Below are 22,561 nucleotides of genomic sequence, written 5' to 3' on the forward strand. Positions count from 1 at the left end.
GTCAACCTTAGTAAATAGGCTGTGTTTTTGAAGTCCGATCAATCCCTTTACCAGTCCAATTACAGTCATTAGAAAAGATTTAACCAGTGTTGTTTGTTGGTTGTTGTTTCAGAGAAAGGTTGAGGAGAAGGGAGTGTGTCTAATTTGACATGTGAGAGAAAGGTGTTGAGGATATATGCAAGGAAATGATTATGAGAATTACTCCTGGGATTTAAGCTGGATAAGGAGACATTGATGGATAGTGTTGGACATGACTGAGCAACTAACACTTCACTTCAGATGGATATTGTAAGATTGGGAGGTAAGATAAACTCAAAGGACAGGAAAAATTTTAAGAGCAAAAGTTCATAGGACCTTTAGGGTTTGTAGGATTATTGGGATGTGGGCACTAGAGGAAACAATCTGGAAAGAAAGGTCATCTAATTGTATATTAAAATCATCCAGAATTTGTTGTTCAGTTGCTAAGTCATGTCTGACTATTTGTGACCCCATGGACTGCAGCACACCAGGTTTCTGTGACCTTCACTATCTCTCACAGTTTGCTCTAACTCATGTCCATCGATCGTGATACCATGCAAGTATCTCATCCTCTGTTGCCCCCTTCTCTTCCTGCCCTCAGTCTTTCCCAGCATCAGGGTCTGTTCCAATGAGTTGGCTCTTCACTTCAGGTGGCCAAAGTATTGGAGCTTCAGCATCAGTCCTTCCAATGAATATTCAGGGTTGATTTCCTTTAGGATTGACTGGCTTTATTTTATTTTTTTTTGGATTGACTGGCTTTAATCTTCTTGCAGTCTAAGTGACTTTCGAGAGTCTTCTGCAGCACCGTTGTTCAAAAGTATCAGTTCTTCATTGCTCAGCCTTCTTTATAGTCCACTTCTCACATCCATACTTGACTACTGGAAAACCATAACTTTGACTATATGGACCTTTGTCGGCAAAGTGACGTCTCTGTTTTTTAATATGTGATCTAGGTTTGTCATAGCTTTTCTTCCAAGGAGCAAGCGTCTTTTAGTTTCATGGCTGCAGTCACTGTCCACAGTGATTTTGGAGACAAGAAAATAAAGTCTGCCACCATTTCCACTTTTTCGTCTTCTATTTGCCATGAAGTAATGGGACCAAATGCCATGATCATAGTTTTTTGAATGTTGAGTTTTAAGCCAGCTTTTTCACTCTTTCACCTTCATCAAGAGACTTTTTAGTTCCTCTTCACGTTCTGCCATTAGAGTGGTATTATCTGCTTATCTGAGGTTGTTGATATTTTTCGTAGCAGTCTTGATTCAAACTTGTGATTCCTCCAGTCTGGCATTTCTCATGATGTACTCTGCATAGAAGTTAAATAAGCAGGGTGACAATATACAGCCTTGATGTACTCCTTTCCCAATTTTGAACCAGTCAGTTGTTCCATGACTGGTTGGAACTATTGTTTCTTATCCTGCATACAGGTTTCTCAGGAGAAACATCAGGTGGTCTGGTATTCCCATCTCCTTAAGAATTTTCCACAGTTCAAAGACTTTAGCAGAGTCAGTGAAGCAGCAGTAGATGTTATTTTTGAAATTCCCTTGCTTTTTTTATGATCCAGCAGATGTTGGCAATTTGACCTCTGTTTCCTCTGCCTTTTCTAAAGCCAGCTTGTACATCTGGAAGTTCTCGGTTCATGTACTGTTGAAGTCTAGCTTGAAGGATTTTGAGCATTACCTTGCTAGCATGTGAAATGAGCACAGTTGTCTGGTAGTTTGAACATTCTTTGGCATTGCCTTTCTTTGCAATTGGAACAAAAACTGAGCTTTTCCAGTCCTGTGGCCCATCTAGGATTATGGCAGGAATAATATTGGAGATGGTGATTATGAGCCAAGAGCTGAACTCTTCAAAGACTGAGAGAATGACTGAGCATTCACTGAGGACTGCAGTGTGGAGGAGGGTGGGAGATGGTGTGATGACTGAGATTCACAGCACAGGAGCAAGAAGGGCCGTCCTACTAGCAGGCCTGGTCAAGGCTGCACTTAATGTCCTGAGCAGAGATTCATTTGTATTTTCTGTAATCCATTAGCCCCCTAATCTCTAGGCAGTATGTGATTTTACTTTACAAATATGTGGTTGGTACATCTGTGAAACTTCTGTAATTCAGTGAACTAACTTTAACCTGTCACTTTAGGAAAGGTTTGTTTTGTGTTCAACAGTAAAACTAATTGTACTTAAACCTCTAACGCATTTTTGAAGAAAAACTGTGTTGTTTGTCCACTTTTTATAACTTACTTATGAACACTTGTTTTGTGTTGGCATATATGTGATAGAGAGCATTTTTTATGTATTTGTTGGAAACTTGATAAATTATTTGCCTAAGAAAGACTTGGATGCTTAGTTGTCTCTCTGCTTTCTTCTAGATTACATACCGGTTACGGCACCTCCTTCGAGCAAGGTGTGATGCTTCCCCAGTGACCAACAATACCATCCAGTTTCACTGTGATCCTAGTTTCTGGGCTCAAAATATAATCAATTTAGGTAGGCTGTTATGTAGATTTTCTCAAAGTGCCATTTGTTTCTGGAACTCTTAATGATTATGAGATTGTTGAAAATGTATTCCCTTCTACCCCCTAAGTATTTTTATTATCTTGTTTTAAAGACATGGAATTTTCCTGGTATTTCATTAGTGTGTGTATATTTGTGACACATGCATGAATATAAACACACATATAAATATGTGGGTGATATGAAACATCCTTTTATTGACTCAGTGTCTAGATTTCTGGATTTAGGAGTTGTTTTTCTTCCTCAAGCAAGTAGAATCTTGCTTGTGCTGTTAGTGACATATTTATCAGAATAGTTGTTAAAACTCTTTACATGTGTCTGCCATTAATATAGTACTTTTTAGAATGTTTTCTGTTAAAACAGTATTTCTCATACAATTCTTGGCTTACTCACTCTTGAGACCCAGTTGTCAGGTACTAATGGCTCATTTATTTGCTTTTTCTTGGTAGGGAGGAATTCTCTCTCTGTGTTTTGTTTTTGTTTTTCCTTTTATGTAATAATTAAATAATTTTTAACCTCCTAATTGAAGTGTATCATGCATATAGATAACTGCCCAAATTTGAAGTACTAGAGTTATCAAAAAGGGGGAATTTCAGTATCATTTGGTAACATCACATATCCCTGCAGGCAGTCCTTGTTTCATGATGTACTAGTAAAAAAAATCTTCAATTTTTGCCTCCTTTCTTAATTTCTCACAGGGAAATTATAGAAACAAAAATAAGAATTTCATATACATTCTTCATTAACCACCTTTTGGCAGTTTTGGGGCTTATTGACTTTGTTTCAAAATCATCAAATGGGGTTGCTCTCTCTTTCTCTAAGCTAGATTCTGGGTAAGAAAGAACTGGCTGGAAAGAGAGCCAGTGCTCTCAGAACACTCCAAGAAAGGAAGAAATAGGCTTACATAAATCTCATCCATATGTGAGAACAGTAAGAATGGTAATGTGACCCTTTGAAGAAATGATAAGGTGACTCCTCAGCACAGTTTAGAAGTACATATTTATTGATTGATAAACATAGCCAGCAGCTGGTATCATACATATTCTCATCTATATAACTAAAAAGAAGCATCTTAATACAAAGCATGTATATAACTATCTCTTACCCTACTCTACCCTCCACCACATATGTAGCTATACAGAGAATCTATCACAGCTTTATATCCACAGTAACAATCATGTCGACTTTTATGTACTTATAAGCATATCACTTAAAACATAGTCCACATGATGCAGACATAGGTAAAATTAAGAAAATATGTAACTGTACGCACATAAGTGAATATAGTTTAGGTAAATCTGAATCAGCAAAAACAAAAATACCTCCTGTTTGTGAGGAATTTGTAAGACAGTATCCTTTACTGTAGGACTTTTCAGAGCTGTCATATATAGCTCTATAAATTGTCATTTAAAGTGAGATTGACGTTTTAAATCTTCTAAGAAGGATACAACTTTCCCAAACTTGTTTATTTATGGCTTCTGAGAAACATGTTATAGAAGAGTGCAAGGGAAAAGTAGTGTCTTGGACGCATATTCAGTTTAGTGTCTTTGTGACTTTGGATAAGTTGTTTGGCCTCTCTGAACCTTAGATCCCTTATCTGTACGAAGGATTTTAACAATATACATAGATCTCCTGTCATGGTACCTAATGTGGAGTAAGTATTTAATGAATGATAACCATATCTTTAAGGATGCATATGCTTAGTAAATCAGGAACTTTTAACTGAGTCTCTGCTATTGAAGAAATCAAGCTTTGCCCTATTCTTGGACCAGACCTGTAAGAGGTACCTTTAATCTCTTTTTTAACAGTGTAGTTATAAAGCATGGTGTTCGCCATCAGAGAACTAACACAATTTGCGCCATGAAGGTGTAAAGAACTAGCTGTTGTTGTCATTCAATTGCTACGTCATAGAGAGATAACTGAGTCAGAAATACTCTGTGGTATTGTTCTCACATCCAGTGAGAACAGTCAGGTTTGCGTGTTTTGTTTTGATTATACAATAGCAGTTCTCACAGTGTAGTCTGAAGCTCCTTCAGGTGATAAAAGGTCTCCCTTTTCCAAGTACATACCCATACGTGGCTGCGTTTTCTGCATGTATTTCTATTTAAACAGTATATTAGATAATGCAGAAACAGTTACTGCTATTAAGCCAGACATTTTAAAGAACTGTTTGAAAATGTAAAATAGTGCCATTCTTCACTAAACTTTTTTGAAAATAAAAATAAGGTTTTTTGTGTGTGTTTTCTTTTTCCAGAAAAATATGTTACTCTGGGTTGTCACTTTTAAATGAATTAGTATGGAAAAATATTTTTTAATTCTCATTTCTAATTTTGAATAAGGTAGATTTTGTTTGATAGACCCTACATAAACAGAAACTCTTCGGAGTTTCTATCTTTAAGTGTGTAAAGGGTTCCTAAGACAAAAAGAAGTTCCTTGGAAATCCTGAAAATGAGCAAAGATAGCCTTTTACAAAATATGGTATGTTACTATCAGAAAATCTTCAGAACTTAACTTTTTCTCTTTGATTAGGTTCTTTAGTAATTGAAGATAAAGAGAGTCAACCACAAATGCCTAAGCAGAATCCTGTCGTGGAACAGAATTCACAGCCACCAGGTGGTTTATCTTCAAACCAGTTATCCAAGTTTCCAACCCAGATCAGCCTAGCTCAGTTACGACTCCAGCATATGCAGCAACAGGTAATGGCTCAGAGGCAACAGGTGCAACGGAGGCCAGCACCTGTGGGTTTACCAAACCCTAGAATGCAGGGGCCCATCCAGCAACCTTCCATCTCTCACCAGGTAAATTTGGAAGCAGGCCTGTCCTAACTTAGATAATTATAGTACAGTTGTATTCAGCAGCTCCTAAAATAACCAAGGTGTCCTTCCTCCATGATTTAAATATATGAATTTATAAAAATTTGTCTCATCAAGGGTCCCTAATTTAACTCTAGTTCTTAGCCCTTCTGAAAAAGAAATTAATGGTTTATTCAGCTGGGACATCTAGTCTCATCTGCTTTTTGTCATCTTTGTAACAGAGGATAAATGATTGCATTCCTGAATAACCCATGCATATGATTGGTGGGAAAGTTGTGTACCTGTAACTCATAATTGTTACATTAGTGCTTCAGGATGACTGATGCTTCACGTATCTGTCCTCTATGAAGATGCAGCATTTAGAAAACCCACTGCATCTAGAAACTAGGACAGAATGAAATAGAAAAGGGTAAGGGTGTGGTTTGTTAGAAGTCTGCCTTTTTCAAACTTTATTTCTGAGCAAATGTTCCAGGCACCATTCTTTTTTTTTTTTTTTTTCAGTTTTGTCATCTTTTTATTTGTATTATTTCTTAATTCTTAACAAAGATTTCAGTCACTGGTGAAGAAATGGGAAAAGCATGTGTTTATTTTCTACTTATCCCTCTAAAGGGTTTGAAGAACATTTGCATGTAAATTCTACTTGTGATGTAGAGTGGGTGGAGGAGTCTAGACGTGTTCATATAGTCATAAACTCAACAGTACTAACAATACAGTAACAAGTTCAGAGCATGAATCAAAATCATGATCCTGTGGATTAATTACCGTGCATTAGTTAAGAACAAACAGCTGCAATATTAGTATAGATTTCTGCTGTTGTTATAGAAGAAGCTTCTATCCACTCCATTTAGAGCAAGTCTCTTTTTATCCCCCCATGCACCATTCTTATTTTAATGCACAAAAATTGTCTCTTTATTTTCAGTTCCTTTTATTTATTAATTTATACTCCCTGTTTCTCAGAATTTGAACTGATTTACAGTAAGTGACTCAAATGAAATGGCACAGGGATTAATAAGTATTAGTAATGTTCAAAGCATGCAGAACTAGACTAAGAATTCTCATTATGCTTGAGAACAGGACTTAGCTCAGTTTTTGATCAACCAAAGAATCAGGAATAATATCTATTACTTGATTAAAAGGAAACATATCATTAGAGAAATTTTTTACCAGTGTTTTTTTAGCACTAAGAGGAATGCATACATAATGCAGTTCTTTTATGAAAAAGCAATTAAATGGCATAATAGCATGTTTTGGTAGCGGTTATACAAGACTCTTCATAGGAGACTTGCTTCAACCCTGAATAAGACTTATGGGCCTGTGTGAATCCTGATTTTGTTAAATTGCTTCTGTGTAGGACTGAGGTGATTTTATTTGTGATTTATGGCTGTCTGGTAATTTGATTAAGAAGATATGTCAAATCCAAGAGAATATTAATTAGTATGACCAGTTGATTATTGCTCTCGAACTTTGTTTTAACCCAGGTTTTTAAAGGAAGTAAATAGCAAGCAATTTAAGAGGTGTTTGTTTGTTGAGTGTTCTGTGAGAAAAGATGTATACACTTTTGATCCCAGGAGTGCCACTGGCAGAGTTGAAATTTTGTTAAGAATATGGAGGAATTCTTTTGTCACTCCCCACCCAGACTGCAGAGTAACATATTGCGGATAGACTGCAGAGCACCCAAATTGTTTTGGACATATATTTGATGAGGAAAAGAGAGAAAATACTTACTGAGTGACTAGTGCTAAGCATTTACACGATTAATATTTATCTTAAGTATCTGAAAGATGGTAAAGTGATTTTTATTACTTTAACTAACCTGAAACAGGATAAATCCATCATTTGCATTAATTCCCTTTTCATTGAAAAGTGAGGAACTGAGGCAGTTAATAGATTCTGTGTGACTCAGTCACATTCTCAGAAACAGCTGTTTATAGAAACAGTAACCAAACAGAAGTAACCTCGATAGAGCCTTTAGCCTGCTTATCTCAGAAATTTATATTTGATCTTATTATTTCTTTCTGTGGTGTACTGCTGTATTATATATATATATATATATATATATAATGTACAATCTTTGTTATACAGCCTAATTTTCCCACTTACCAACACATTTGACCCTTGAACAATTAATTCAGGGGTTAGAAGCACTGACCCTCCATATAGTTGAAAATCCACATATGACTTATAGTCAGCCACCCCCCGCCACCCACCATGGTTCCTCCACATCCACTGCTCTGCATCTGAGGATTCAACTAAACACAGATTGTGCAGTACTGAAGTATTCACTATTGAGAAAAATCCTTGTCTAAGTGGACCTGCAGTCTAAACCCGTGTTGTTAGAATATCAGCTGTAATTTTCTCATCTTTATGTCATTACTTCACACACTGCTCTTTTTCTGTCTCCTCTCAGTGACCCCTGAACCCTCTTCTAGTACTCTCATCTCTCATTTTTATCTTCTCTCTACCAAATATCTGCTTCTACATTTTTCACTCAACAGTTTTTTCCCTCTTCTTTAAACTTTTACACTGCCCTGCTTACCTGCTTTCTTAGTTCTCTAGCAGTTTATTTGCACGTACATCTGGTAAAATATCTGTTTGTAGACAGGTGTATATGTGTGCCTCTTTGTCATACTCTACCTGTAGCCTGAAGATACAGGTCAATTTAAACGCCTGCTCTAAAAATCACTTACACAGGAGTTCCCTGTTTCTTCTTTCTCTGAAAGTAGCCATGGAATCTGAATGATTAAAGAGCTGGGTGATACACAGATAGACTACGTAGTTACATGACTGTGTGGTACAAACTAATAAACACTCTGCCTCTCTTTGTTGAGTGGTATACAGTATACTCTGTCGTACTGCAGTAGACAGCTCGAAGTTTGTTAAATCTAAGTCTGTTATTGTATACTTTATGGTTCTCACTGCTGGGCCAGATTTACTGTTCTGCAGAGATACTCTCATTTATATGTATATATTAATTTTCCTAAACGTGAGTGGATGTTAGAAGGACATCTGCTATCCTTCATGGTTATACTGACCTAGAATAAAATTACCACCTATAATAATGAAAGTATTTACAGTGAGGGTAAGGATAATGATGAATATATGTCTCTTTACTTAAGCTCTCAATTATTTCTCTATTCTCTCCCTTTTTTCCTTCTTGCAAGTTAATTCCATTTAATTAAAATAGCATTGGTTTTGCTATTTCTTTTATGTTCATAAATAGTTTCTAGTCCTGTTCTTTCAAGTTACTTTTCCTGTCATGGGGTTCTTAGAAATTAACTCAGTCAACAATAACAGTTTAGGAGAGGAGATAAAAATCAATCACCTTAGATCTTTCTACACTGGGATTCCTTGATGAGCGAGTGAACATCCAGTTCCACACTGATTTCTTACAGGAGTATAGTACACTGGCATCAAATGTCACTTCGTTTTTTTCTTTTTTCCCTGAATGTCATTTCTTGACTGAATCAATATATAAATCCCAGTAGGGTAGGCGAAAGTTTTAACTGCCTTTGTTCTCCCTTAAGGATCATTTTGAGTGCTTTTCCACTTTTTAAAAAATAGTCTTTTGGATGAATTTAGAAGTTTTCCACTATACTTCCCCAATTATTTTTTGTTTGTGTTTCTGTGATATAAAACCCTTCCAGTGAAAAACTTTAATAGAAGAACCAAAAAGAATTGCTATGGCTTCACGCTTCTGTGAAATTTTGGCATTTTCTCTTTTTCTCATATTTTTCTATTCTTCATCCACAGAATTTCCTTTGATCTTGAAATAGTGTCTAAGTCTACTTTTCATTAGGTCTGTAATTGCTGGTCACTCTTGTAAGTTACTAAGTGTGAACCCAGTGCCAGCTAATTTGCAGGAGAGGAGAAACAGAAGGCCTTTTCCCAGGAAAGGAGATAAATTCCAAAAATGAGAGAAAGAAAAGAACAAAAAGAGGGCAGGGCTATACTTTATAGCTGTCCGCCTTAAGACATTGCTACTTCAGCTTTATAAGTTCATTATTTGTCCCCCCACCACCACCACTTTGAATATGGGGGTTAATAGTTCCCTTTCTGAGAAGTTCTGGTCATATACAGTTAACGCCTGAAAATAAGTATTTACTTTGCAATAATTTGCCAACCTTTTGTGGAACTTTGGTAACCAAGGTTACCTTTTTTGTGGAACACTGGTGTCAATTTCTAAGGATAGCATTTGTGAGCAAACTAAGCTTGTCCTTACCCTGTCCTGTAATCAACCAATGCTGTCCTTGAAGGGTTTCCTTTAAAAATCTGTTTTCTTTTAGAGAAACTCATCCTCTAAACTGTGATTAGTACCTCAACCCCCAGTTAAACACCAGAACATGTTTGACTAATGCAATGGCAGACTAGTGTTGGATTAAAACCATAGTGCTGCCTTTAATGAGTCATGTGACTTCTTTTCTGGTTATCCCAGCTTTTTAATGTTTAGTGTCCTGATTTGTAAAATGGCAGGGGTAGGGGAGTAATAAAGAGCCTCTTGATGAAAGTGAAAGAGGAGAGTGAAACAGTTGGCTTAAAACAACATTCAGAAAACTGAGATCATGGCATCTGGTCCCATCACTTCATGGGAAATAGATGGGGAAACAGTGACAGACTTTATTTTTCTGGGCTCCAAAATCACTGCAGATGGTGACTGCAGCCATGAAATTAAAAGACACTTACTCCTTAGAAGGAAAGTTATGACCAACCTAGACAACATATTAAAAAGCAGAGACATTACTTTGCTCACAAATGTCCATCTAGTCAAAGGTATGGTTTTTCCAGTAGTCATGTATGGATGTGAGAGTTGAACTATAAAGAAAGCTGAGCACCAAAGAATTGATGTTTTTGAACTGTGGTGTTGGAGAAGACTCTTAAGAGTCCCTTGGACTGCAAGGAGATCCAACCAGTCCATCCTAAAGGAAATCAGTCTTGAATATTCATTGGAAGGACTGATGCTGAAGCTGAAACTCCAATACTTTGGCCACCTGATGCAAAGAACTGACTCATTTGAAAAAAAGACCCTGATGCTGGGAAAGATTGAAGGCGGGAAAAGGGGACGACAGAGGATGAGATGGTTGGATGGCATCACTGACTCAACGGACATGGGTTTGGGTGGTCTCTGGGAGTTGGTGATGAACAGGGAGGACTGGCGTGCTGCAGTCCATGGGGTCACAAAGAGTTGGACATGACTGAGCAACTGAACTGACTGAGGGGAGTAATAACGAGATAACATATAAAACGCCAATCGCAATGCCTGACATGTAGTTTGATCTCAATAAGATCTAAAATTCACTCATTTTTAAATGTTGTTAATATCATGTGTTTTCATTATTAATATCTGCATAGAGTACAGACCTTAGAGGTCTGCACAGACCTTAGAGCCAGAGGACTTGAGTTCAGATCTTAGCTCCATTCCTTCCTATCATTGGTAATCTTGTACAAGTTTCCTTTTCTGTAAAACAGAGAATCCCTGCCTCAGAGGAGGATCTTTGTGAAGATTAAATGAGTTAACACATGTAAAGCATTTTAACTAGTACTGGACATGTGATAACTACTCAGTAACTATCAGTAATTATTATTCTATCATTTTAGATTTGAAGAGGGCAATTCTTTGCAGAAGATAGTCATCAGGGACTTAGGGAATCCCTATTTCCCAATTTGGTCTAGATTTAACTCTGTTTGGAAAATCCTCTCCCAAGGGTCTTTTCCTAGTAAAATTTCTTTACTTTAAATGCTTATTCACATTCTGGGCAGCTGTCCCCTCCCCCCATACCCTTGTTGTAATATTAATAAATGATTCATCTGTGGCAGAATTGTTTTCTTTCTATAAAAGTTATAAAATAGAGTTCTCTGTAATTCATCTTTCAGGAGCTGACTGCCACTGAATTGATACAATGTCTTTTTTCCAGCAACCTCCTCCACGTTTGATAAATTTTCAGAATCATAGCCCCAAGCCCAATGGACCAGTTCTCCCTCCTCATCATCAACAGCTAAGATACCCATCAAACCAGAATACGCCACGACAAGCAATGAAGCCCAACCCCTTGCAGATGGCTTTCTTGGCTCAACAAGCCATAAAACAGGTATGTGTGTCTCCTTCTCCACAGGTGCTTTTACTTCTCTCTGCTTCCAAATCATATTGAATTTATGGATAGAGCAATAGTGATGAAGAGCAAGAGTAAGCTGTTTTCTTTTTTTTAATAAATGTGAATTACAAAGTTTATTACATACAGACCTAAAGAGACAAAGCTAGGAGAAAGGATCTCAATGCTTTGTAATTAACAAAAAAAAAAAAAAAAATCAAGCTACTTATACAGAAGTAAAGGCCCAGAATAATCAGTGAGTCATGGGTATGAATTTTTCAGTATTAATGTGTGTAGCTTTTAGGTGAGTATGGAAGTATTCTAACAAATACAGATGGCATACCTCAAAAGAAACCAATGAGTGAATCTTCAGAGTGTTTCAAAGAGACTTCTTGGAAACAAACTTAGTATCACACAGTTTTAATATGAAGCATTAAACAGTATATATATATATATATATATATATATATATATATATACCTGTATATAAGACTATATTGTATTCAGTAGTAAACAGGATACAGTACATATACACCTGATAAAGCTTAATATTTAAGGTTATACATTATATTTTAGAAGGTTTAATATTTATATTCTTAATGTTTTCAGGTCATATGTTTTTTAGGAATTACTGTTTTAAAAAGCTAAAGTTCCCCCAGCACTTTGTCTTCCCCAAGTACTTGTGTCTTCCCAGCTTACAACTAGCAGATTGATTTTAGTTTTTTGCCAAGACCAAAATAAAGAATATGATGTTATTCCCCATAATTCTGTAACGTTCATTTTAATCAATTATTTTAAAGTAATATTCTAAAAGTACACATGCTATGTCTGTGTGTTTTTATAATTACTGTGATATAAATTTTCTAAAATGACATTTTAATTATTTTCAATAAAATTTATACCTATCTCTCTTTTATCATTAGAGATGAGGTAAATAGAGACCAAGCTACAGTTAGATCTTACATTCTGATTATTTTCCTCATACTTTTGTGGCCTTGTACAAGTTTACTCTCTCAAATCTCATTTGCCCCTACTATAAAACGAGTTCGTACCTTGCAGAGTTGTGCTGAGACTTAGATGGTAGTGTGTATAACAACACCTAGCACATTCTGGGTGCTCATATTTATCTACCTCATAGCTATGTAACGGGTTTGATCCCTGATTTGGACGATCTCACATGCACTGGAGCAACTGAGCCTGCGCACCACAACTATTAAGCCTGTGCCCTAGAGCCCAGGAGCCACAACTACTGAGCCTCTGTATATGTAGAATTGTACTTGTTTGTTTATTTTTGGCTGTGCTGAGTCTTCACTGCTGCTCAGGCTTTTCTCTCATTGTGGAGAGAGAGCTGCTCTCTAACTGCAGGGCGTGGGCTTCTCATTTCAGTGGCTTCTCTCGCTGTGGAGCACAGGCTCCAGGGCATGTGGGCTCAGTAGCTGCAGCACATAGGCTCAGCAGTTGTGGCTCCTGGGCTCTAGAGCACAGGCTTAATAGTTGTGGTTAGGCTTAGTTGCTCCACGGCATGTGAGATCTTCCCAGATCAGATATCAAACCCGTGTCTCCTGCACTGGCAGGCAGATTCTTTACCACTGAGACACCAGGGAAACCCTCGATTTGTTATTTTTAATGGATAGATACACTCTAAGAATGTTTTTAAAAATGTTTTCTGGTCAAAGTCTAAACATGAATGAATAAATGAACAAACTAGGAGGAAAATATAGGGGAGAGTTTGTTTTAATAGAATCGCTTAAATTATACTGGTACAATGGAAATGCTTTCTAGCTATTAAGAAAAGGCAGTAATCTATATATGATCTTGTAAGTATATATGGGAAGAAACATCAAATTTGTGTGTGTGTGTGTGTGTGTGTTTTAATTTCATATACATAGAAGAAACCTGGAAAGATACACATGAACTGTAACTGTGTTTGTTCTGGGATGGGAAGGAAGAAGAGAGAGATGGATGGATGGATAGGCGTGAGGGGTGGGTGGTAGGTGGTTAAGTTGGCATTCATATTCACAGAGTTTTTTACTTAGTTTTTTCAGTGGAGAATATAATTTAGGTTTTTCAAAGTTAGAATATTTCTGTCACTGTCACTCTGTATTGTGTCATCCCCATATAAATGATACTGTGTTTGGGAGTTTTTTCCTCCGCATAGTCTTAAGATACCTCTTGGTTGCTTTTTATCATAAAATTTTCAAACTTAGTTGAGAGAGTTGTATAGCGGACAGATTGCTCTATTTGCTGTCTCCTTTGTTATCTGTATATCCATTCATCCATTCATCCATCAGTCAAACCTTACTTTTGATAGATTTCAAAGTAAATTTTAGACAGCAGGGTGGTTCATCTCTGTATTCTATAGCATTCCTAGTTTTAATAGGTTTATCTCAGCCTGACTTCCCTGGTGGCTCAGGTAAAGCGTCTGCCTACCATGCTAGAGACCTGGGTTCGATCCCTGGGTCAGGAAGATCCTCTGGAGAAGGAAATGGCAACCCACTCCAGTACCCTTGTCTGGAGAATCCCATGGATGGAGAAGCATGGTAGGCTACAGTCCATGGGGTCACAAAGAATCGGACACGACTGAGCGACTTCACTTTCATTTTGTTTATCTCAGCCTGTAACAATTTTCTCAGATGTTTCTTGATGCTTAGTTGCCTGTTTGTATATAAGGAATGGGTGTTTTTAAAAAAACTGAAAGCTGGGATATGGGGCTAATGTTTAATGCTGAATTTTGCTCTTGTGTGAGGGCTCCTTGGCATGTTTATTAGAGTTACTGATGTCACTGTCTTTAGGTAATGGCTCAGTTCCCAAAAGATCTCTTTGTTTCATGCCTGAAATGCAGGGCCTAATGCTCGTTGAAGCTCAGCATTCAGTGTGTGTACAGTTTCTTAATTTTCATTTTCAGTGTAATACTTCTGCCTTCGACTGAGCCTGGTGCCCATGAGTCCAAAGACACTGTTTTACCTATTCTGGAAACTTAATTTCCAGTCTTCTTCTGTGGAGGTGAAGGAAGTCCTTATTATTTTGGGGTAGCTAGAGTACGAAAGGAACTAAGATTTGATCCTTAAACAGACTCAACGATCATCCTGTTTTTAGTTCTTTGTCTTTAGGGTCAATGTGTTGTTTTTTTTAAAAAAAAAAAAAAAAGAAAAACTGACTGTCATTTTAGTTTCAGATATATCAGGTAGGGACAAAAGGAAATGTGTGTTTTCAGTCCTCCGTCTTTATTTGTAGTTGCTATGTACAAGTTTAGATTTCTTTTTCAATATATACGTTTTCCAAGATTGGGTGCAGTGGTTTTTTGGTGTATATTGTTGTCTTCTGGGAGAAATCAGTGCTTTTTATTATTTATGTTTGTAGAGAATTACTGAAAATTATATGCACCAGTGTCCTCTCCCCGTTCCATGAAAATTACAGTTGAATTCAAATAGTAGAAGATGTCTTTTACTTTGTCTTGTACCTGGAACAGGGCTTAGATGGACATTTGATGTAACAGGCTTGCTGATAGGCAACCTTTCTTCTTCCTTCTTGCTACTGCAGTGGCAGATCAGCAGTGGGCATGCAGCCCCCTCGACTGCCAACAGCACGTCCTCCACTCCCTCCAGCCCCACCATTACTAGTGCAGCAGGGTATGATGCAAAGGCTTTCGGCTCACCTGTGATTGATTTGAGCTCACCGGTGGGAGGTCCCTACAATCTTCCTTCTCTTCCAGATGTAAGTAAACACAAAACTTCCACTAAAGAATCTGTTTCAGAAATTTTAAGTGAACTTGATTCTGGTGAAAGGCCATGGGTATGTTGGATTATAGGCTGTGTGTTTGTGTTTGGAAGTTGTTTTTATCCTTTAGAAATATTGTAACAGCAGGAATCATAAAAAGATTAGTATTAACACTTAAACATACTACAGAATGTCTTTCAGGGCACTGGAGTTAATGTGTTAGTAAATGAATGATTATGGTGATTAATTATGGAATGTAAGCTAGGGAAGGAGGGGAGTGAAAACACAGGAGGAGAATTGCTGGAACTTGGTTCACTGGAATAAGGTTAGAGAGCGAGGCTAACATTTAAGACATCAGAAGAACTGGAGGCAGGTTTAATAGAGAAATGATAACATTTTACTGACAAGTGCAGTATTACCTCTGATTTCTTTTTTATTTAAATTAAATACATTTACCTCTAAACTGGTTGTCAGTATGACTTTTTAATCAGTCAGTTTTGGGACTTCCCTGCTAGTCCAGTGGTTAAGACTCTGCAGTTCCCATGCAGGGGTTGTGGGTTTGATCCATGGTCAGGGAACTAAGATACCACATGCCCTGTGGCATGGCTCCAAAAAAACTTTTTTTTTCAAGACAGAAAATATATCATTGAAGAAACAAATCAGTTACACAAGAGTTGATATTTGTTTTACCTTTTTTCATCCTACAAGCTTAGGTAATCACTCATGCAAACATTAAGAACTTTTAAGAAATCTTGTAGGATTGTGAAGGAAATCTAAAATGTTATATTATTTACTTTTTCAAATTACTGAGATCAATTCATATTTCCTAAAAGTTGAATCATTAACCTTACTGGAGTTACTTCATTTTTTAAATAATTGTATGTAATTTAGTGGGTAGAATATATGTATTTTATTTTCATGCGTAGATGATAGGAAAACTTTTGTTCATTCCTATAATTTTATTTTAGCTTTTAGGATTCCTCCACAGTGTAAATAACTTTTATTACGTTAAGATCTAACAAATCTAGTCAATCCAGTACTTATTGCACTCTGGCCATAAGCATTGTATTGGCCAAGGTAGTGCCCAAAGAATATTAAAGGAAAAGAACCCCATTTACTTCCCTCCTCGCCCAACTGAAAGAGGACCCACAGAAAGTAAAATTTCCTCTACAGCCCTCAAATACAGATGACCCTTTGTGTACCAGCCTTTCTCAACTGAGATTCCTCATCTGAACCACAAAAGAAAGAAACTGCTTTGAGTGACTGTTTCCTCAGTCCTTCCAAGGTTTGTTCATAATTAGTACCATTCTAGATGCAGAGGCAAGAAAGTAAATTCATTATATACAGTCTATGCCCTTGGAATGAAGGACTTAATTTTCCTGAAGAATCTTGATTGAGAAAGACTGGAACTATTATTAAGCTGGATTTTAATCACAAAGACATTCTTAGGAAACATATGGTATATTTAAGCATTAAAAATATTTGCATCCAAAGAGAGGTAGGAGAGGGTTGGATTGGGAGTTTGGGATTAGCTCATGCAAACTGGTGTATATAGAATACACAAGCAACAAGGATAAGCAACAAAGAACTGTAGCACAGGGAACTATATTCAGTATCCTGTGATAAACCATAAAGGAAAAGAATGAATAATAATGTATATATGTATAACTAAATCACTTTTTTGTACAGCAGAAATTAGCAAAACATTGTAATTCAATTATACTTCAATAAAAATAAAATTTAAAAACTTTGAATCTAAAGTATTAAAGTCTTAGTAGAAGTTTATCGGTAGTTTGGCTTAGCAGTCAATTACTTATAAACATGTTTAAAGCAAGAATCTACAGGGGATCAGATTTTTCCTACCAAACATTAATAATGTATTTAAATGAAGTTAATGTTCTCGAAATATGTGATGTGTGGACTTGTTTCATCTATCTAGTGCATACCAGAGCATGAGTTCTCAAAGTGTGGGCCAGGAACATGAGGGTCTGTACAACCTTTTCAGAGGCTCTACAAGGTCCTCCCTGTGTAAGACTAGATTTTCTTCATATTCTTTAGCCACAGTCACACATCTGAGCAGACTGAGAAAATATATCAGATTCCATTTGGCTGTTATTAAGCCAGACACTAAAGAAATTTTTAAAATGTGAAATTGTGCTATTCATCTCACCAAGGTTTTTTTTAATTGGTACTTCTATTATCTTTAAGTAAAATTTTAAATATAATTTTGTTTTCACTTTTAAGGACGTAGCACACAGTATTCCTTTCTCCTGGCTCATGAGTTGTGAAATAGTGTGACCTTGGTATATTTACTATGATGAAATATTAAGAAGTATGAGAGCTTTTTTCTAAGATTGTTTATGGGGAAAATACACATCAGAACTTCTCAAAAGGATATTTGCATCTACTAAAGTTTCCTTATAAATTTAAAGTCGCTTTTAACTTGCCAAGTCAGAATGCCATGAAATAATTTCTTTTCTTACCAGATTGACTGTTCAAGTACTATTATGCTGGACAACATTGTGAGGAAAGATACTAGTACCGATCATGGCCAGCCACGACCACCCTCAAACAGAACTGTCCAGTCACCGAATTCATCAGTGCCATCTCCAGGCCTTGCAGGTAAAGTGGACTTGTAAAAATTTTACTAGTTTTTTACTTAATAATAATAAAAGGATCACCCTCCACCTTCCCTCTTTCTCTCGGATGATTAAAATGGACCTATGTTTCAGGTAGTCTCTGAAATTAGTGTACTTTCAAAGTGGAAAGCAAAAGTTAAGCCTTTCTACATTTTCACTTTCAACAGAACTTAGAGGCACCATAGCACACACTCGTAGGAGGAAATTGCTATTTTACTTTCTCTTTTAGACAAGTTGCCTATAGTATTATCCCTTTTTTTGTAGAATTTGCCTAGAGTTAAAATGTCTCAGTAACAATCACTCTTTTTGTTGATTGCTCCTACCCTGGTTTGGTGTTTGTATTTTAAGAATTTTGGACAGAACTACTTATTTCCTCCAAGAGAGAAGCCCTCTGACTAATGCTGCTACTCCCAGAGACCTTAGCAAATTGGATGCCTTAGACCAAATAAGGAAAGAAGAGACTCTCTTATGCCATTCACTAGTCCCACATAATAAAGCAGTTTTAGAATTTTAAGAGAGGTACTTATTTAAAACATAAACAAACTGAAAGGAAATTGTTGACAAAAGATGGCAGAAAAGCTGTTTAATTATGTAGCTGCTGCTGCTAAGTCACTTCAGTCGTGTCCGACTCTGTGCGACCCCAAAGACGGCAGCCCACCAGGCTCTGCTGTCCCTGGGATTCTCCAGGCAAGAACACTGGAATGGGTTGCCATTTCCTTCTCCAATGCAGGAAAGTGAAAAGTGAAAGTGAAGTCTCAGTCGTGCCCGACTGTTAGCGACCCCATGGACTGCAGCCTACCAGGTTCCTTCATCCATGGGATTTTCCAGGCAAGAGTACTGGAGTGGGTTGCCATTGCCTTCTCTGAATTATGTAGCAAGTTCATACAAATGAATAAGGAAAGCACACAGTGTTACCAAAGGACCCTGCAGCGTGTATGCTCAGTCCTGTCTGACTCTTTGTGACCCCAGGGACTGTAGCCCACCAGGTTCCTCTGTCCGTGGGATTTTCCCAGCAAGAATACTGAAGTGGATTGCCATTTCCTTCTCCATGAGTAGATAACTCCCTAAAGTGAAGGGGCGGGAGGAAGAAAGATGCATGGTTCCATCTCACTAGTAGTCATTATGAAATCAAAAGACATGATTTCTAACTATTGAATAAGCAAGATTTCAACAGTGAAAATACTCATTGATAAGGATATAATGGGAGGAATGCTCTGATACATTGCTGGTGGGAATATAACTTAACACATTTCTGGAAGCCATTTTAGCACCATTACTAAAGCTAACTTTATTCAGTACTGACTCTGTGTCCAGCACAAGGCAACGTACCTTCTACATATTGCTCCAGTGTCTTCCATTATTTAGTGTCTGTGTCGATTTCTTTCTTGGACTGCTTTTATATCAGCCTGACCAACTTTTTATTGTCTCTGCAGCTTTTGCTGACATTAGTGTCCTCACTAAGCTCCTACCCTTGTTACTCTCATATGGAACACTGAACTGTGTTTGGAGACATTTCTGATTCTTACACCCCTAGATGCTGTGTATGTAGAGATGCTACTGGCATCTAATAACTGGTCGAGGCCAAGGGGGCTGCTTGGCATCCTTACAATGCACATACAGCTCCCACATCAAAGAATTACCTGGCCCAAAATGTCAGTAGTGCTGAGGTTGAACAGCCCTGCTACTTCATGGCACTCCAGCTCTGCTGGGAGTTCAGCAACTATGTTTTGTTTTATATAATTTCATTATGTGTTTCCAGTTTCAGTGTAGTACTAAGCTAGAACATTCAATAGGAATTAAATACAGATATTCATTTTATGAATGTGTATAATTTCTTCCTCCTCAGGACCTGTTACTATGACAAGTGTACATCCGCCAATACGTTCACCTAGTGCCTCCAGCGTTGGGAGCCGAGGAAGGTAAACTGACTCAACTTACTGTCCAGTGTATAATAATTATATATTACATGTTAATGAAATCAATGAATGGTTAATCAATTTTGTATCTTTGAATCAAAATTTTGAATCTTTGAATCAAAGATAGAAAAAGATTTGTGCATGTATTGAAAATTAGAAAATACATTTGAGTTTAGCATAATAGCAAGGACAAAGCAGAAATGATGTATGTATAACACACTGCACTGTATAGGGACATGCACAAATAAAAACTTAGGGAAAAAAAATAATTTTATACTACAATTGGTGTTCTGACTTTTCTAAATACCTTGCATTGAATTTGCTGTAAAACAAATGAATTTACAGTTGTTGAAATTGTGTTTTAATTTCCGTTACACACCACTCATACTGCTTGCAAATTTCTCATCAATAGCGAGCCCAATTCTTACTTTCCTAATCTAATGGCGGAAACATACTCTGAAGGGGAGACAATCAAAAGACTGACTCAAGGTTGTAAAAGTCTTATCAGACCCACTCCCACAATTTACATTTTAAGATAATGAGATTAGAACTAACAGTAAAAAGATCTTACCAGACCCATTCCCACAACATACACTTCAAGATGACAGGATTAGTCAGAGGTTCTTAAGAGGGAGAAACATGTCCTCCAGTAGGATACACTGTTATATAATTATTGGTACAGTGAAAGTGAAGTCGCTCAGTCGTGTCTGACTCTTGGTGACCCCGTGGAATGTAGCCCACCAGGCTCCTCTGTCCATGGGATACTCCAGGCAAGAATACTGGAGTGGGTTGCCATTTCCATCTCCAGGGGATCTTCCCAACCCAGGGATCGAACCCAGGTCTCCCACATTGCAGGCAGATGCTTTAAACATAACCTTGAGCAAGATGAGTTGTTTTGTTGTATAATCATTAGCTCTGGGCTTAAAGAAAAAAAATAGTTCTAGGTGAGTGATCACACCCTCTTGGTTATCTGGGTTATTAAGATCTTTTTTGTATAGTATTCTGTTAGTTCTAATCCTGTCATCTTAAAATGTTAATTGTGGGAGTGGGTCTGGTAAGACCTTTACAACCTTGACTGTAATAACCAATTGAAAAAGTATACTACTCCCTTGCTAAGTCTAGTGAGGAGGCACTGTCCTTCACCCTTCTGATGTCTGTATCAGAAGCTTTCTCTGTCCCTTTTTATACTTTAATAAAACTCCACCACACACACACACAAAAGTTTTCTGTGACAAAGATGCAGAAATGTAGAAAAAAAAATTTGTCTTTTTCTTTCTTTTCAGGAGCCCCAGACCCCTTTCTCCTCCTCAGGACCCCAGACTTCTTATCAACCTACCTAAAAATTCATTTTCATTCATTTCATTTCAGTCACTCAGTCGTGTCCCACTCTTTGCGACCCCATGAATCACAGCACGCCAGGCCTCCCTGTCCATCACCAACACTCGGAGTTCACTCAGACTCACCATCCATCGAGTCGGTGATGCCATCCAGCCATCTCATCCTCTGTCGTCCCCTTCTCCTCCTGCCCCCAATCCCTCCCAGCATCAGAGTCTTTTCCAATGAGTCAACTTTTTGCATGAGGTGGCCAAAGTACTGGAGTTTCAGCTTTAGCATCATTCCTTCCAAAGAAATCCCAGGGCTGATCTCCTTCAGAATGGACTGGTTGGATCTCCTTGCAGTCCAAGGGACTCTCAAGAGTCTTCTCCAACACCACAGTTCAAACACATCAATTCTTCGGCACTCAGCTTTCTTCACAGTCCAACTCTCAAATCCATACATGACTACTGGGAAAATCATAGCCTTGACTAGACAGACCTTAGTCGGCAAAGTAATGTCTCTCCTTTTGAATATGCTATCTAGGTTGGTCATAACTTTTCTTCCAAGAAGTAAGCGTCTTTTAATTTCATGGCTGCCGTCACTATCTGCAGTGATTTTGGAGCCCCAAAAAATAAAGTCTGTCACTGTTTCCACTGTTTCCCCATCTATTTCCCATGAAGTGATGGGACTGGATGCCATGATCTTTGTTTTCTGAATGTTGAGCTTTAAGCCAACTTTTTCACTCTCCTCTTTCACTTTCATCAAGAGGCTTTTTAGTTCCTCTTCACTTTCTGCCATAAGGGTGGTGTCATCTGCATATCTGAGGTGATTGATATTTCTCCCAGCAATCTTGATTCCAGCTTGTGCTTCCTCCAGTCCAGCGTTTCTCATGATGTACTCTGCATATAAGTTAAATAAGCAGGGTGACAATATACAGCCTTGACGTACTCCTTTTCCTATTTGGAACCACTCTGTTGTTCCATGTCCATTCTAACTGTTGCTTCCTGACCTACATACAGATTTCTCAAGAGGCAGGTCAGGTGGTCTGGGATTCCCATCTCTTTCAGAATTTTCCACAGTTTATTGTGATCCACACAGTCAAAGGCTTTGGCATAGTCAATAAAGCAGAAATAGATGTGTTTCTGGAACTCTCTTGCTTTTTCCATGATCCAGCGGATGTTGGCAATGTGATCTCTGCTTCCTTTGCCTTTTCTAAAACCAGCTTGAATATCAGGAAGTTAACGGTTCACATATTGCTGAAGCCTGGCTTGAAGAATTTTGAGCATTACTTTACTAGCATGTGAGATGAGTGCAATTGTGTGGTAGTTTGAGCATTCTTTGGCATTGCCTTTCTTAGGGATTGGAATGAAAACTGACCTTTTCCAGTCCTGTGGCCACTGCTGAGTTTTCCAAATTTGCTGGCATATTGAGTGCAACACTTTCACAGCATCATCTTTCAGGATTTTAAATAGCTCCACTGGAATTCCATCACCTCGACTAGCTTTGTTCATAATGATGCTTTCTAAGGCCCACTTGACTTCACATTCCAG

The 22,561-nt window shown here is 37.6% G+C and overlaps 1 protein-coding gene across 1 annotated transcript in view; it reads left to right on the plus strand.

The window, feature by feature from the left end:
* The window catches only part of TRIM24 (tripartite motif containing 24), a 116,967-nt gene that overhangs the window by 82,696 nt on the left and 11,710 nt on the right, over window positions 1-22,561 (plus strand). The window contains exons 8-13 of the mRNA XM_052638597.1: window positions 2,382-2,499; window positions 5,056-5,324; window positions 11,249-11,422; window positions 14,963-15,136; window positions 17,626-17,761; window positions 19,625-19,697. Of these exons, the coding sequence (XP_052494557.1) occupies window positions 2,382-2,499; window positions 5,056-5,324; window positions 11,249-11,422; window positions 14,963-15,136; window positions 17,626-17,761; window positions 19,625-19,697 (944 nt within the window). The remainder of the gene's footprint in view (window positions 1-2,381; window positions 2,500-5,055; window positions 5,325-11,248; window positions 11,423-14,962; window positions 15,137-17,625; window positions 17,762-19,624; window positions 19,698-22,561) is intronic.

This window comes from Budorcas taxicolor, chromosome 4, assembly GCF_023091745.1.
Source record: "Budorcas taxicolor isolate Tak-1 chromosome 4, Takin1.1, whole genome shotgun sequence".
Taxonomy (NCBI): domain Eukaryota; kingdom Metazoa; phylum Chordata; class Mammalia; order Artiodactyla; family Bovidae; genus Budorcas; species Budorcas taxicolor.